The sequence below is a fragment of the Dunckerocampus dactyliophorus genome, chromosome 15, assembly GCF_027744805.1.
Source record: "Dunckerocampus dactyliophorus isolate RoL2022-P2 chromosome 15, RoL_Ddac_1.1, whole genome shotgun sequence".
NCBI classification, from domain to species: domain Eukaryota; kingdom Metazoa; phylum Chordata; class Actinopteri; order Syngnathiformes; family Syngnathidae; genus Dunckerocampus; species Dunckerocampus dactyliophorus.
The window spans coordinates 10,301,152-10,317,302 of NC_072833.1; the positions used below are offsets into that span (position 1 = coordinate 10,301,152).

General features: G+C 40.2%; 1 protein-coding gene across 7 annotated transcripts in view; it reads right to left on the bottom strand.

The window, feature by feature from the left end:
• Nucleotides 1-295: 295 nt before the first annotated feature.
• Nucleotides 296-16,151, bottom strand: part of kcnc2 (potassium voltage-gated channel, Shaw-related subfamily, member 2) — a 62,837-nt gene continuing 46,981 nt past the window's right edge. Inside the window, exons 2-5 of one of the 7 annotated variants that reach the window (XR_008573804.1) lie at nucleotides 15,118-16,051; nucleotides 13,593-13,763; nucleotides 8,743-10,060; nucleotides 296-2,808 (exon numbers count right to left, since the gene is read on the bottom strand). Coding sequence is in view for 4 of the 7 variants with exons in the window: in XM_054800158.1 (XP_054656133.1) it covers nucleotides 9,915-10,060; nucleotides 13,593-13,763; nucleotides 15,118-16,051 (1,251 nt within the window). In the remaining 3 variants the exon portion in view is untranslated. Of the gene's footprint in view, nucleotides 10,061-13,592; nucleotides 13,764-15,117; nucleotides 16,052-16,151 lie in introns of all 7 variants that reach the window. The other 6 variants (XR_008573803.1, XM_054800161.1, XR_008573802.1 and 3 more) reach the window with 6 other exon arrangements.

Here is a 16,151-nt window from a genome sequence, read left to right on the forward strand (position 1 = left end):
GCCCTGCATGTGGCAGCTACAATTATCTACCCATCAATTTGGATGTTTCACCTTTTACTGCGCGTTGCATGTATTTGCATCACATGTTACTAATATGGAACACTAATGTTTACAGAGCACCTGTAACATATATTTCAGCGCTGTCAAATGATTTTTAATCAGATTAATCACAGTTTTCAAATGAATTAATCATGATTGCTCACAAGCTTAATCAAATGAATCATGAATCAAAAATGAATATCCCTCACCTCACGTGAGTAGTGTATACGCACAAATGAAGTAAAGCAGGAAACTGTTCATTAAAAGATAGTTTATGTGAGTCTTTCACATAGTATTTACCGTCATACACATTTTTTTTTAACATGATATGCAGTGTGTCATCTTTTTCTAAATTATCTGACATAATGGTTCTTTTTTTCAGCATGCACTTTCAGAATGCCAAGGAAGGCGTCACAAATTGTAATTTTTCCTCACAACAAAACATACAAAAAAGCTTGTGACGCGTTTGAAGACACGATGGGAAAAAGCACAGCGTAGGACTACCATGACTTTTACAGGTAAGACACAAAAATACATGTTCTGGATTCAAGAAAATAAACAGCTTTTTCTTCTTTTTTTTCCAAGTTACAACATTCTAAAAATACACAACAACGGTACTCCTTTGTCCATTTCAAGAGTAAAGCAGCGTGTGTACTACACAAGGAGGATTGTGGGTAGAAACACGTCAACAATGCCACCTGACAATTCTTCTTTCTGCTGAAATCACAGTGTGGATCGGCACTACTCCATTACCAGTAGCTTGTTTCCCAGATTGCCACTTTATTCTTGCAAACGTTTTCTCATAGACTGTTTCTCAAGCCGCGCACTTCCGTACTTACACTCAAACGCCTTTTTAGTGCATAAGTGCGTTTAAAGTGAGAAGTACGGCAAAATGCACTGCACTGTCAGTACACTCAAAATGGTCAAAAGGGTGAGTGCGCAGTGCTGTCTCAAATGGTATACTTCGGTGAGTACACTTCAATGAGTATACTGCTGTAAACTACGAATATATACTGTATATATTTTAATGGTACGAGTACGAAACGAGTGCTGCATCTATAAATCCAGTAGAGAGGCTGTCTCACAAGTCAGCTCACTCAACATTATACAGCAGGAAGTTGCCTTGTCAAGACGTGATGTTGTGTAACTGCACATTTTGTAAGTACAACACTGTATGGTGTATGACTGTAAGTGTTTCTTCATGTGTAACTTTAAATTTAAAATGTGTTTAATGACTGTGAGAGGCATATTAATGGGTTTAGAGTATCATAAATCATCACTGTATGGGTGAATCCATTATTATATTTGCGGGGGTGGGTCTTGGAACATAAACCTCGCAAATAGCAGAGATCTACTGTACACAGTGTCCAGTCAAACCTCTTTCTTCGTACGCCCAATTGTCGTATGATTCGGTTTTTGTCCAAAAATGTCAACTAAAATTTTTCCTGGGTTTTTGTACACTGTCTCGGTTTTTGTACAGTAATGCACGTAACAAATGAATCCGTTTGCCCTGTGCTGTATGGTTCCCCAAAATTGAGTGCCCCAACAAAGCACCTGAGTGCGACTGCTAAATAACCCGCCATGGGGCCAAAGAAAGTTGCCAACACAGCCTGATAAGCATTATTGAATTCAGTCTCACCAGCAGCAACAATAAGGGCCATCCATTCATCATTTATTCATATTTTGCATTGTTTTGTGCATGTAAAACTAGAGTTTTCGTTAATCCTTTTTGGGTGTCTGGAATGGATTAACTGGATTTACATTATTTCCTACGGGAAAAATTGCCTCGGTTCTCAGGGGTTTCGTTTTTTGTCGAACCTTTTGGAACACATGAATAATGAAAACGGAGGTACCATTGTACTTGCTTGTTGAAGTGTACTGACAGAAGTATTCCATTTGACAGCCTTAGTGAGCATAGTCCTAGTCTATTTTTTTACACTCCATTGTACAAACTGAATGCGATAGTTTGGGTGCATGGCATTGCTACTGTGCAGTCATTCTAGAAGTCCACTTTTTCAGCTTGATAAACTTCTGCTACACATTTGCCCAAAGGGGGAAGGGGACATTTTTTTGGAAGAATCTGTATTGTTTTTTTTAGCCACCACTGCGTGACAAAGAGTCGTCTTTTGGTTCACATGAAGATTTTGCAGCAGTAATGCAGGGTATTTGCATGTTCAATTCCCAGTGGGTGACTTCTACAATAGGTTGCATGGGGGAGGGGGACGGGGGAACCTTATCAATGAGTCCACCTAGTGGACAATTTCAAAATATGAGAAATTTCTTGCCCTGGACCAATAGGATACAAACATACAATAACACACAGCAGAGCATTTTAACCTAACGAAAGCAGAGATGTCACACTTTTTCAATTTAGCACAGTGGTCTCTCTATTGGGTATATACTGGATGCAGGGTTTCATATATGAATACACTGAAAGTGCCTCAACTAATACACTTATTGCAAAAAGGGGGGAGAGATACAACAGCAACATAAGTGATTGAGTGTCACGGCGCGACTTAGCAACCAAACAGCCTTGTTAACCAAATGTGCTGTTTTTGGTGACTTATTTACAGGAGCGAGAGCTACACAGAAGTCCTGTTTTTTCATTCTCCTGTCTTGGTCAGGATTAAATGCTTATCATAGTCCTCGTCGGTGGTTCGGTTCCTCCTTTTGTGTGCCGAGCAGCAGTCTGCTAGTGGTTTTTGCGTAGATTCCGTCCTTTATTGTCCTGTAGGAGTGGCTGGAATGCTTCCAAATGGGGTCTTCCCACTGCAATAGGTCCTCATATTGTTATACAGTCTTATCCCGCTGGTCATTCAAACAGGAAATGAATTGGCTAAATAACATGCCACATCCTGTCTCCGTCAAGCATCATTTCGGAACACCTTGTCGTGCACACAATGGCTTTTTTGTGTGTAAAGACACGCATGGATGACACGTTTTATTGTACTGTTTTAGATGGAAGTGATTCAATAATTTAGTCAATGGACAAGGCAAATTTTTTCCTTTCTTTTGGTGTGTGTGTGTGTGCAAAGTGCATCTGTGGGCTAGTTGCTAAGCAACACTTTACTACTGGTATCGAGATAATGTCGGAATCATTACAGCATGGTTATGTCTGCAGTCACATACCGTTTGCTTGTCAGGTTAAAGTTAATGCAAGTGAAAACAAGGATTCCTAAAAAGAAATCGTAAAACTGTGACTACAGTTGTAAAGTTATGAGATATCAGGAGTAAAAATGTAATATGATGAGAAAAATCCTAAAGTTAAGAGAAAAAGTTCTAATAATACAAGAAAAAAAAGGCAGAATGTGGGAAAAAGTTGCAAATTCACAATAGTACTAAAAAAATTGATTATGATAAAAGTTACTAGTATAGGTGGAATATTACTTGAAAAAGTCACACTAAATGAGAAAGCGGTGAAGCTACTAGCAGTTACTAGTACAAAAAACAAGTCCGAAAACTATGTGAATAAAGTCACTATGTAATATTATGAGAAAAGCCATAAAGTTACAAGAAAAGTCATAATATTACCAGAAAAAAAGTCAGACTACCAGTAGGTAATGCCACAAGAATAAAACTGTGATAACACAAGAAAAAATTCTTCGTATTACAACAATCTAATTTGATTTGTTCTTTTCCTTATGCGTGAAACGTATACTCAAATAGCAGGTACAATGGAACCCGTTGATGTTGACACCCCTCTGACTGCCTGACTGACATCGACGTAAACATTTGTTGACATAACTGAAAGTGAAACTAGCCATCGCTTGCACGTTTACTGGTTATTTTGCCAGAGACATGAGAAGAATGGGCGATAATTAGGGGTGTGACGATTCATTCACTACATCGATGCAGCGATTTCTATTCCTATGATTCAACTACATCGATCTGGGTTCTCAAGACGACATATACTGTATATCGATCTAACATCGCGTAAAAAGGTAATAAATCGATTGAATCGATACTTGGAAATGAAGCATTGGATTTAAGCACGGCCGGCTTTATTCATATGGATGTGTGGTTTTTTTAGCACTTTTAGTGATAAAAATGATAAACGTTACAGGCTGCCCGTCGGTGACGTCATTGTCTTCCGGGTGTGTGGTGGTCGTGGGAGTTGTACTGGACCCGTGAAATACGATTTGCTTCTTCTCCTATTGGTCAGTTCCTTCATTCATTAAGTATTCATATTTAACTCATCTGTCCTTATTTGACACTCATTTTAAGTGACATTTGTGGGGACAATATTGCAAAGAAAGTACATTTTGCACGCTTTAGTGATGTCATCGTCCAGCGCTGCGTGTCCAGGTCAAAACACATATGTAACAATGTTACAAATACAATCCCCGTATTTTAGCGATGCAAAAATCACTGTGCATGTGCACTCGATTAGTAGAGTCCGTGGGGACATCCTTGAAAATGCAATTTTTTCATATGATATGTGGTGTATTTTCATTTGAATACAGAGAAGTTAAGTCCAACTTTAAGCCTTCCAAATTAATGGATCGGAGCTTCAGAATAAGACAAAAGGGTTGTAGGATATAAATTCACTTTAATATCTACCTGCAGATGAAATTTCATTAAAATTTGCTCCGGAATTACTGTGTACATGCAATTTGTAGTGTGGCGTGGAATCCAGTACAGCGTGCTTCTGCAGCATTATGACACTTGATTTTCTTCCCTGGACTTTCTGCTGATCAAAAAAATGTAACGTGAAAAAAATGTAATTATTATTATCTATTATTATTATCTATTTTGTAGTACGGTTGTACTTGCCAAGGTCCGTGGGTCGATCACAGCTTTTGTCTCTACTCAATGATAAAGCAATGGGGACCAAAGCCACTATTTCCCGCTATGAAATGTGCTCTAACTTCTTTAATACTTGGGGTAGAGAAGTGAATGAGCTATCAAATCAAGTCATGTTTAGACCACCCTCTGTTCATCCTGATTTTGTATTGCATTTTTAACTCATTTTTTGTTCTGACAGATAATTTATTCTTAAGTATGTCAACATTATTCATAATTTATATCGGATTCCCTTACAAAAAACATCGTGAATCTAGGAAACTTCAACTGCACTGCCCAATATCCAGGTATTTATTTCACAATCACACTGGTTGAATTTTTGGTTAAAACGTTACTGAATCAATTTAAAGTTACTGAATCGGATCGTATCGTTCTAAATTAACCAATATCGTCCTTGAATCATATCGGCAACCACAAATTGTGATACGAACCGGAACGTTATCAAAACGAATCGTTACACCCCTAGCGATAATAAAGGATTTTTGAACATACCAAAGTTTGTTGACATTGTTTTCCTCCATTTGTACAAAATTTCAATGAGTGCATTTTGTTAGTTGTGGAAAGAACGGCTGAGAAGTCTACCGCAAAAGAACAAAGGTTCTTCGGAGTCCTATGCTGAACCTTTGAAGATAAATGGCATTTCAGTTTTGACATAACCACAAATCTGCTTTTGCAAAAATACGATCGCGATAATGATGACGTTAACAATAATACAACACACGTTGACATAACCTGACCCATTTTTCAAAGAAATTACCTCTTAGGCTCAAATTTTATGTTGACAAAAGCAGTCAACCATGTATGTCGACGTCGACTTAAGCGGGCACTTTTCAGGAATAAGAATACCTGACGAGTTGGTAGACTTCGACGGTGTGTCGACATAAACGGGTTCTACTGTGTATGACCAATTAAAGATGCGACTTTTGAACATTTTCAGAACCACAAAAAGCAGTTTGCCATCGCTGTAATTTACACGCCACTGCTTCGAAATCGTAACAATGCCGTCGATTCAATTACATTTGACATTACATCGATTTCAAACAAAGCGATCGCAAGGCACTTTCTAACGTATACATTGCAGGTACAACGTATATATTTGGTTGGCTCTTCTCATAGATTATTGAATTACCTCCATCTTTTTATTGTTACAACCAAAACCATAAACTTTAGGACCGAATAGCTGAATAGCTGAGTGATTTCTTCGCTGAACCCATGCAGAAGGGTTACCTGTTTGTTTTGGCGGTGCCTTCCCCCCCAAGCCATTAAGATAGAACGCCACGCTCTGCTTGTGTGAAACCAGTAAACACCATCTCTTTGCAGTTGTCTAAGAGTGAACAACCAGAAACATACGTACAGCTTTGCTGGTACAAGTGAAGCACTCAGCTATTAGAATATTGTAATATACACTCATGATAAAAACATTAAGACCCGTTGAAAAATGGCAAGAATTTACATTTTGCACTGTTGGATCCTAAGGAGGTTCTAAGTAGAGCTTCAAAATGCTTGTTTTGAGAAAGCAATTTATTGCAAACAAGCATTAAAGTGAAATAGGGTGTTCATCAGCTGATCAAAAGCTTAAGACCACAGCCTTTAAAAGCCATCATTTTGGAAAAAAATGTGGATTCAATGTCATTTTCTGTCAGGTGTTCACACTGTTATGATTTCTCGCTCGCAAGGGCAAAAAAGCTTACTCTCTTTGAACGCGGTCGGATTGTTGAGCTGCATAAGCAAGGCCTCTCCCGGCGCACCATTGCTGCTGATGCTGGACGCAGCAAGGCAGTCATTTTAAACTTCTTAACAGGTCCTGAGGGTTATGGAACAAAAAAGTCAAGTGGTGGACCCCAAAAAATGTCACAGGGGCTGAGCTGTCCGTCAAGACACGGGACAATCGTCGTCTTACTGGCGCTGAGAGCGGTCCCATAACCATCAGACGGCATCTGCGAGAGAAGGCTTTTAAGAACAAAAAATATCTTTAAAGGTCTCATCTCCTTCAACGCCACAAAATTGCCCGTTTGGAATTTATTGAAAGGTGGGAAAAAGTTTTATTCCTTGATGAGAAAAAATATAACTTTGATGGCCTTCATGGCTTCCAACGTTACTGGCATGACAAGGAGATCCCACCTGAGATGTTTTCCACATGGCACAGTGGAGGGGGCGCCATCATGATCTGGGGTTCTTTTTCCTTCAATGGAACAATGGAGCTTCAGGTTGTGCAGGGGCGTCAAACGGCAGCTGGCTAAGTGGAGATGTTGGAGGGGGCATCCCTCATGACTGAAGGCCCTCGTTTGTTTGGTATTGACTGTCTTTTTCAACAAGACAATAATACTGCAGTTCTCAATGCCCGCCTGACAAAGGACTTTTTCCAGAGGAATAACCTCACCCTTTTGGACCATCTTGCATGTTCCCTTGATCTAAATCAAATTTTGAAGATTTGGGAGAAAGATGCCAAGGGAAGTTGACAAAGTGGACTTCAGTTCCAAATAATAGATGACCTCTGTGAAGCCATCATCAAGAATGGTACAGCTACTCATTATTGAGTCCTTTTTGCAAAATTTTATTTCAATCTTATGGGTGTTTTGGGATTTTTTCAGCTATGGTCTTAAACTTTTGATCAGCTGATGAACCACCTAATAGACAAACAACCCAATTTTTTTGTCTCACTCCCATTTCTTCTTTTTGCATTTTGAAACTTCTACTTAGAACCTCCTTAAGATCCAACATTGCAAAATGCTAATTCTTGCCATTTTTCAACTGGTCTTAAAATTTTGATCAGGAGTGTATCTACAGCCATGGTGAAATGAAAATACATCCTCTTTCAAGGTTGTATGTATCAGGACATAATAAAGGGAGTATCAGTCGAGTTGTACCTTTCCACATGTTTGCTTGCATTTCGGCTTTATTTACGAATTGTTTATAATGACATATTGTAATATATAAAGCGTTAAGGTTTTTTTAAAATTTTTTTTACCTCATTTAACCCATAAGAACCCAATTTAAATGTTCTACAACGTGTCTTATACAACTTTGTGCTTGATTTGAACCATAATTTTGGAGTGCTTGTCATGTGACTCTGTGCCGCTATGCCATCCCCAAAATGGCCATGTCAGTAAGCTAGCTCATTTCCAATTTTCTTTGCCTTGAAAAGTTATTTTTTAACTCATTTAACCATTCTAATGGTTTAATAAGGTGTCAAATATTACAATAGGACTGTTCTTACAATATTTCTTAATTGAATTTATTTGAAACACTTCAAATTGCTACTGATAGCACAAATGCTAATAAGACAATAAATGTCACAGTTTCAATGATTTTCAATGGATATACAGTTTGTTCGATGTGCTTCAATACAATGTACATTTGTGCTCCACAAAAAAGCATCAAGTTGAGTTCTTTTTAAATAAGAAATACATTTACCATAAACATTGTTATATATACGTACATCACACATCTTAGCCATGAATTTGTAGTATTTTAGAAAATACATCACAAATGTTTCAGTGTATCTCCCCCATCATTTTACTTTCAGCACAAACAGGTCTGGGTTCTTATGGGTTGAAGATGTCCTGATGTCTAAAACCTTATACTTAAAAGAGGGTTTACTTTCTTGGTCACTGGAAATGGTATTTTTACTGTGTGCCCCGTGTTGTCTCCCCGTGCAAACATAGCTTGCAGACAACAATGGTTTTCGAGTGAGACCATGCAAAAAGACGTGCATGTGAAGAGTGACAGACTGTGTGCTTGTGTGAATGACAAATTGCTCCATCTCAACACCCATCCCTCCAATCCACATCCCAAATACAGTATAAAGAGAAAAGTACACTGATATCAAGAATTTCTATGTACCTACTGTATACAAGTCAGATGTTGCAGTGTGAAGTCACTTCTCGAGGCCATACATACCTACACATACATGTTGAAGCCTGTCTAGTCATTGCGTCCGGTGTCCGTATTGCCATACTGCAGTGGAACCCGTTTAAGTCAGTCCCGGTTATGTCGACAATCCGTTTATGTCGAGCAACTCATCAAGTCCTGGGTCCACCATGTTCTTCTTGTAGTCGACATCCACATACATGGCCGAGCGTTTATGTCGTCATCTTTTCGTTTACGGTAGGCGCGTTAGTTCCATAGAACAACGGCACGAACGGAGTGAGCCCTTTTGTCAGTCATAAGGTCTCGTTGTCTCGGTGGGTGGAGGCGGGGCCGGTAGAATACAGAGTACAGAAGAGAAATAATATTAGTAGACTGCAATATATACAGGGGATATATTTTTGATATTTTTTCATTGTACTTTTCTGAAAAATAATGTTAAAATCTTGCCTCATCTCAGAGACCCAAACTCGTGTATAATCTCATCTCGTGACAATCCTACTTGTTTATGTCTCAAATGGCTTATTTTCGGTCTTTTATCTCTACTATATTGAGTAATCGGGGTGTTATTTCATGTCTACAGGACTCTAATAGTGTTAAAAACCACATTGAAAAGGTCGTAAACAGGTTTTCTATGCTCTAACAAGAAAATGTTCCATTTATACTTTATGGAAATTCACTTATCATGGTTGAGTCTGGAACCAATTAACCGTGATCAACGAGGATGACTGTAAATGGCTAGCAATGGCTATTTTTGGTTTTGGTTTCTGTTATGTCAACAACCGCTTATGATGACACGATTCTGCCAGTCCAAGGGGCGTCGACTTAAACGGGTTCCACTGTACCACACACTTGAATGAAGTTAAAATGGAAGCACACATTTTCCCTCAAGAAATCTAAATCGAGCAACTTCTAATATCCCTGATTGTCCTTTATTATGAAATGCTATGGCTGCTACTTTGAAAGCCACCAGTAAGAGTTCTTTTTATTGCACAGTCTGAAAATGTGACATTATTAAAGAAAACACAGGACACAGGAGAACCGATGAGGGTGATAGCCAAGCACAGTCAGGCTGTATTCAGTAGATTTGTCTTTGCTACAAGGTTAAACACTAAACCACGATATCAAGAACAAAGTTCAGGTAATGTAGCAAAGGGCGGTTTGTAGGATATGGATCGGGTAATGCAGAAAAAGTGCTGGACATCTTATAGGATGGAGGGAATAGGGGAACGGGAGCGCCGTAGCGGGCAGGGAGATCCATAGGGTGAGGTCACGGGAGAAAACCTCAGGGCGTTACCAGCCATGCCAGTCATGCCAGCTATGTTGTTTAAGCTCCGAGATTTCTCGTAGCCTTCGGATGGGACGCGACAGAGAGGTGATGAAGGTGGTGGTGGTAGTGGTGGTGGTTGTGCAGGAACGGGACATGAAAACACACAGGCAGGCAGGCAGGCAGGCACGCAGGCAGGCAGGCAACCATCCAAGTCCAAGTCGAGGCGAGTAAACCATGGCAAGACAGGAGACAGGAGTGAAACAAAACAACTGTCACAGACTGTGTCTCAATTGGCGCACTTCCGAACTTACACTTTGCCTGCATAAGTGTGTTCACATCGGGAATTACGGCAAAATGCATCTTTGCCAAATGCAAAACTGTTTGTACCCAGATGTTGCACTCAAAACGGCCAAAATAGTGAATGCACAGTGATGGACACTTAACACCCTCTATAGTCGCCATCTTGGCTACATAGAGGAAGGTGAGCGACTATTTTGAAATAATGGCAACTCACGCGGTGAAAAGTAGTGAACAGAAGAAGAAGTGGGTAAATATCACGATTATTTACGCTAAGTGCGTGATGACAGTAATGGATTGCTTTGTCAAAATACGTACACTCATACTTAATGAAGTGTACTGACGGAAGTATTTCATTTGAGACACAGCCATATACTGCAGTGTATGGTGAGTGCATGTCCAGCGTATCCCTAACCACGACAACGAGACACATTGTGGGCTTAGTTGGGAGCAGGGAAAGAACAACTCAAAACTTGTTGGAATTTAAGCAAAACATTCAGAGAAAATATGCTCCGAAGGAGTCCGGAACTTGACGGAAAAGGCTTGGTAGGACTCTCAGCTTTAGGTGAACAAATAACTTTTTAGTGGATATTCTCTGACTTTTGCTGTACATTTTAATCCCATCTGTTTGTGCTACATAAGGTATGTTTGTTTCTCGTCAACATACCTAACGCTTGTGATCAAATGTGTGTGTGTTTGAGTAACGGTGTTACCCTTACGGTCAGAAGTTTACACACACTCAACATAGGCTTGAATGTCTTATTAATTTGATTTGATTTATTTAAACCATTATTTTTGTAAGGTGGAATGATAATACAACATACTTCTTCAGTGACTTAAAATCAAGAATTAAGTGTGCCATTTTACATTTATTTTGTTTACTGCACTTTAAACAGGATCAAGCCCGATTCATAGGGGTGTCTCGATCCGACGTTAATATCAGATATCAGCCTTATATCGGCCTTCATCTAAAATCTCAGATATTGGCACGCCGATGCAAGCGGTCCATTCCAGACTGCACCCCACCAGAACTTTTGTCCGGCAGCAGCCCTTCTATTCACCATGCAGAACCCAGGTGATCACAACAACGTGTGCTAGTGTGTGTAGCAAAGACTAGGAGTGATATTGTGTTTTTCGTTAAAGTCCAAAAAAGACATTGCAGCTGAGTGCAAAACTTGCACTCATGTGAATTGCGCATTTGTAGAAGGATTTTCACAACATCAAGACTTCCCGAAACATCCACAGCAGTTTGACACGTTTGCAAAGTGCGAGAAAATCCCACTGGATGGCAAAAAGTCATTGGCTCTAAGAGAAAAAACCCTGTCGGTGGTGAGTAATATCGTGTTTCACCGAGCACGTCGAGCCTCGCTACATTACGCGTATTGTCGATAAAACTATACACCAGATGCATCAAGAAGTAAATGGGCCAGTTTTTCCTCATACCTACTGTTGTTGACTATTATTCTCTGTTGGAGTAATATCACTGGATCAAGCCTTTTCTAACATTCCACGCTACTAAACAGGTAATAAAAGTATGTATGATCTGTGCTGATATCAAATCGATATTGGCTGATATTCAAGGCTGCGATATCGGAATCGGATCGGAAGTGAAAAAGTTGCATCGGAACACCTCTACTAGATTAACTTCTCGTAGGTGATCATGGTTGATTGCAGCTGATAGTGTCGCTTTAGCAGCATCAAAGGATTTGTTGGACAGCACTCATTGGATCGACCAATACTCAGAACAATGTGAAAGTAAAAATGATATAGTGTTAATCTAAGAATTACGAACAACTGTTATTTACACAAAATGAAAATGTATTTTGCTGCCATTTCTAAAGATCAGTTCCATTAGGATGATTGGGAACCACCCAGGACCAACCAAGACCCAAGTCTGCCATCAACTATAAATTGCTGGAACTCCAATGCTACTGTCCACAGTGGAGTCAGTTTTACGTCACCATGGACTGAGAAGGTCCTGACCAACAAAGAAGTCCCTGATCCATACCCATTCACCTCAAAACAACACCTAGATGGCTGAAACTTGGACACAATTGGGTTTTCCGACAGAACAATGATCCTAAACGTGGGACAAATACGAGCTCCGACGTAACTGCATTGCTTGTTTGTTTTAAAAACAAAATGTCACTTTGGTAAAAAGTCACATTTGGAGTCCGAAGACCAGAAGCTAGACAGCTAACTCTAGCTAACTGCTAGCTAGCTAGCTAGCTGCCGCCATGCAAAGTACAGCCAGTGACAGCTAGGCAAAGCGTGTAAACAAAGATGCAAGAATAGTCGAACTGAGGTAGATTTGGCCATCGATTAGCCTGTGTCAGCTCAATACGAGACGCGTCATTTTGTTGGCAACCTTACGTGACTCAGCAGGCATGTAGGATTCGCCACCGCACGCCGATCGTTTTTTGTGATTGGCTTTGAATGGCGTTTATCAGCATACGCCAATCACGTGTTGTTTTACAGTCGATCGGAGCATCCCTATGTGCAGCCAATTCTTGCTTTTAAAACTCATTGAAGAGGTATGCTGTATAATCATTCCACCCTACAAAAAGAATGGTTCAAATAAGTCATTCCATGATGTGTGTATGTACACTTCTGACTGACCATCTTTTGGATTCAATGCTAAATACAAAAAAGGTTCATCCTTTGATTCTCGCCAAACTCGGGGCTGGAAAGATATACTCATGTCTTGTGTGACGACAGCAGTTTTCGTGCAGCTTTTGAAGCGTGTTAGTCCTCAAAATGTCGGTGAAATTCTGAGGTTTAAATTCCCACTCAAAATCAAAACGTCCATGTTTAGCATATTTACAGGTATTAATTAGATACGGTATAACGATTTTGATATATATCTGTTGCAAGTCTATGAGACTAACCTCTCTCTGTGTGAGCAGTCTGCCTGTTAACTGCTGGCTGGTGGACCCAAGCCATCAATTTTCATCAGTGAATTTTTAACAAGTTTAAACACCCTTACAGCAACATCTCCTCATATAACCCTAATGGGGGTTTAAATATTCATACTGATAGATTTTAAAGCATTTGTCTATTACTTTGACTACTTTACAATTTAAGACTTTAACCTGCTACTCAGAAATTAATCTGTATTATTTTCTATTTCTAGTCTCCATACTATGAGCACGCAAACAAGGATTATGGTTTCAGTTTCTTATTCTGTATGTAACATTTGCATGTACTGTAGACGGCACACAAATGGGGCTAAAATGAAGTCGAGTAAAACAATTCCAGAGAACTAAAGTGGGAAAGCAATAGTAGTATTATGTAGGCAATCTCCACATACATATACCTGTTTTTCCTATGCCTCCATCTGCAGGGCAGTTATAGTCACTAGCAGCAAGTAGAAAACACGTCCCAGCGCTCCGGCGGTCTTGTTCCCGGGTGCTGGACCTTCGCATGGGGACCCTCTCCTCTGTAGACATGGTCAGGTCACTGCCGCCGCTGCAGTCCGCCGACACAACTGTGAGTAACAACGTCAAACATTTGGAGACTTTGAGGTTTATCTATATTGTGGCAGGCAGAGACTGTTTAAAAAGCTTTATTATTACCCAGTCTTTGATCAGTGCAAAAGCGAAAACCAACATGAACTTTTCAAAAATCATACATACTACTCATTTCCCAATGTGTTTTGTTATACCAACAGGTTGATTATGTCATTATTCATCAATAGCAAAGCTTTTTTTCTCACAAAACAGACATATAAGTATATAAAAATAAAAAAGCATAGAACTATATTAAAAAATTCTTTATCCCCCATTCTCCTTATGTCTCTGGCCAAAGTCACCGTAATTACAAGTACCATAATTTCCAGTGTATAAGCCACTACTTTTATTTCATACTTTAAACCATGCAGCTTGTACAGTGATGCGAGTAATTTATGTCTAAAAACTACATTCCCCATCATGCCTAGAGTGCAGCTTCCATAAGTAACGACGTGGACGAGTGAAGTGAAAGCTAATATCACATTTTGAAGTCTTATGCAGCGTGTGTCAGCATCTGACAGATCTTAGAGTAAGAGTAAGAGTAAGTTTGATCAAGTGTAGAATTATTACAGCTTCTGTTGGACTGCTCAAACCGCCCACCGTTCCATTATCACCAACAGGTTTCAAAAAGCTGGACTACAGTGTGATGAAGAGGATCGCTTAAGCTAAATGGCTAATTTGTCTCAAGACAAAAGTGGTTCAGAAGAGAGAGTCTGACAAAGTGTGTGACGAAGGAGTTATGAAGCTGTTCATTTGTGACACTGACGAAGACGACTTTAGTGGTTTTAGTTCTCAGGAGGAGGAGGACGGCTATGAGTTTTCTGGTAGGCTGCTGTTTAACTAGTCATGTTACATGCACTGTTCAGCATTTATTAATCAAAAGTTAAAAAAATCCTTCTGTGTACTAAATATCCCATGTTGCAACATCTGCGGTTTATAGACAGGTGCGGGCTATGTCTGTACAAATCTTTTTTTCTCCTTAAACTTGGTGGGCGTGGCTAATATACCAGTGCGCTCTGCAGTCCGGAAATTTACGGTAAATGTACAAGTAATGGCTAGGTTCGGCTTTGACAACAACCGCATATGTTGACATTAGTCAACCAGTCCGAGGGCATCGACTTAAACAGGTTCCACTGTATAAGAAGCGTCAGTGTACATTACTAACCGTAACCTATCTGTATCCTGAAGAAAAAGACAATTCCTTGCGTTTTAAAACTCAAAGGTAAAATCTGTCAACTGAGAAGAAGTCCCTTTGGGTTTGTTCTTGCGATACAGTAACACAGATGTAACAACAACAACAACAAGTAACAACAACAAATGTTTTAATTTTACCTGAGCGGTTGCGTTCAAGTACCCTGCCCCCTTTGACGTGGCACAGGTCACCTTGAGTGCTGTTGCAGGTGGTGGTGAGATCAGCTTTGCAATATGTAGGGGATCCTCCCTGTACTATCTGGGGGATATGTTTCTTCCTCTTCTTGGGCAGCTTCTGCTTGGCCATGGCCAGGGAGTAGTACATCCCAAAGTTATTGACGATGACAGGCACAGGCATGGCTATTGTAAGCACTCCAGCCAAAGCACACAACGCGCCCACGACCATGCCAGACCACGTCTCTGGATACATGTCGCCATAGCCCAGGGTGGTCATGGTTACCACAGCCCACCAGAAGCCGATGGGGATGTTCTTGAACTTGGTGTGGAGGCTGGCCGTGGGATCATTGGGTTTGGCGCCAATGCGCTCAGCATAATAGATCATGGTGGCAAAAATTAACACTCCCAACGCCAGAAAGATGATTAGCAGCAGGAATTCATTGGTGCTGGCCCTTAATGTGTGGCCCAAAACTCGAAGGCCCACAAAGTGACGGGTAAGTTTGAAGATACGCAAAATACGAACAAAACGCACCACCCTGAGGAATCCCAACACATCCTTGGCAGCTTTTGAGGAAAGGCCACTTAGGCCTACTTCCAAGTAGAAAGGAAGGATAGCCACAAAGTCAATGATATTGAGCACGCTCTTGATAAATTCCAATTTGACCGGGCAGAAGGTCACACGAACCAGGAACTCGATGGTAAACCAGAAGACGCAAACACCTTCCACATATGTAAGAGCTGGGTCAGTCTCAATCTCGTACTGCGGTCCCACGTCCTGAAGGCTGCTGTTGCGCATAACCTCTGTCTTGTTGATGATGGTGTTGAAAGCCTCATGGGTCTCCAAGCAAAAGGTGGTGATGGACACCAGGATGAAGAACAAGGATGCAAAGGCGATAAACTGCAGCAAAAGGGAAAAGAGAAACCCAATTTAAACAAGTGTTATCTGATATTTCAGTTGAGGCCCATGAAAAGGCTTAGCCTCACAAGAAAATCAAGAT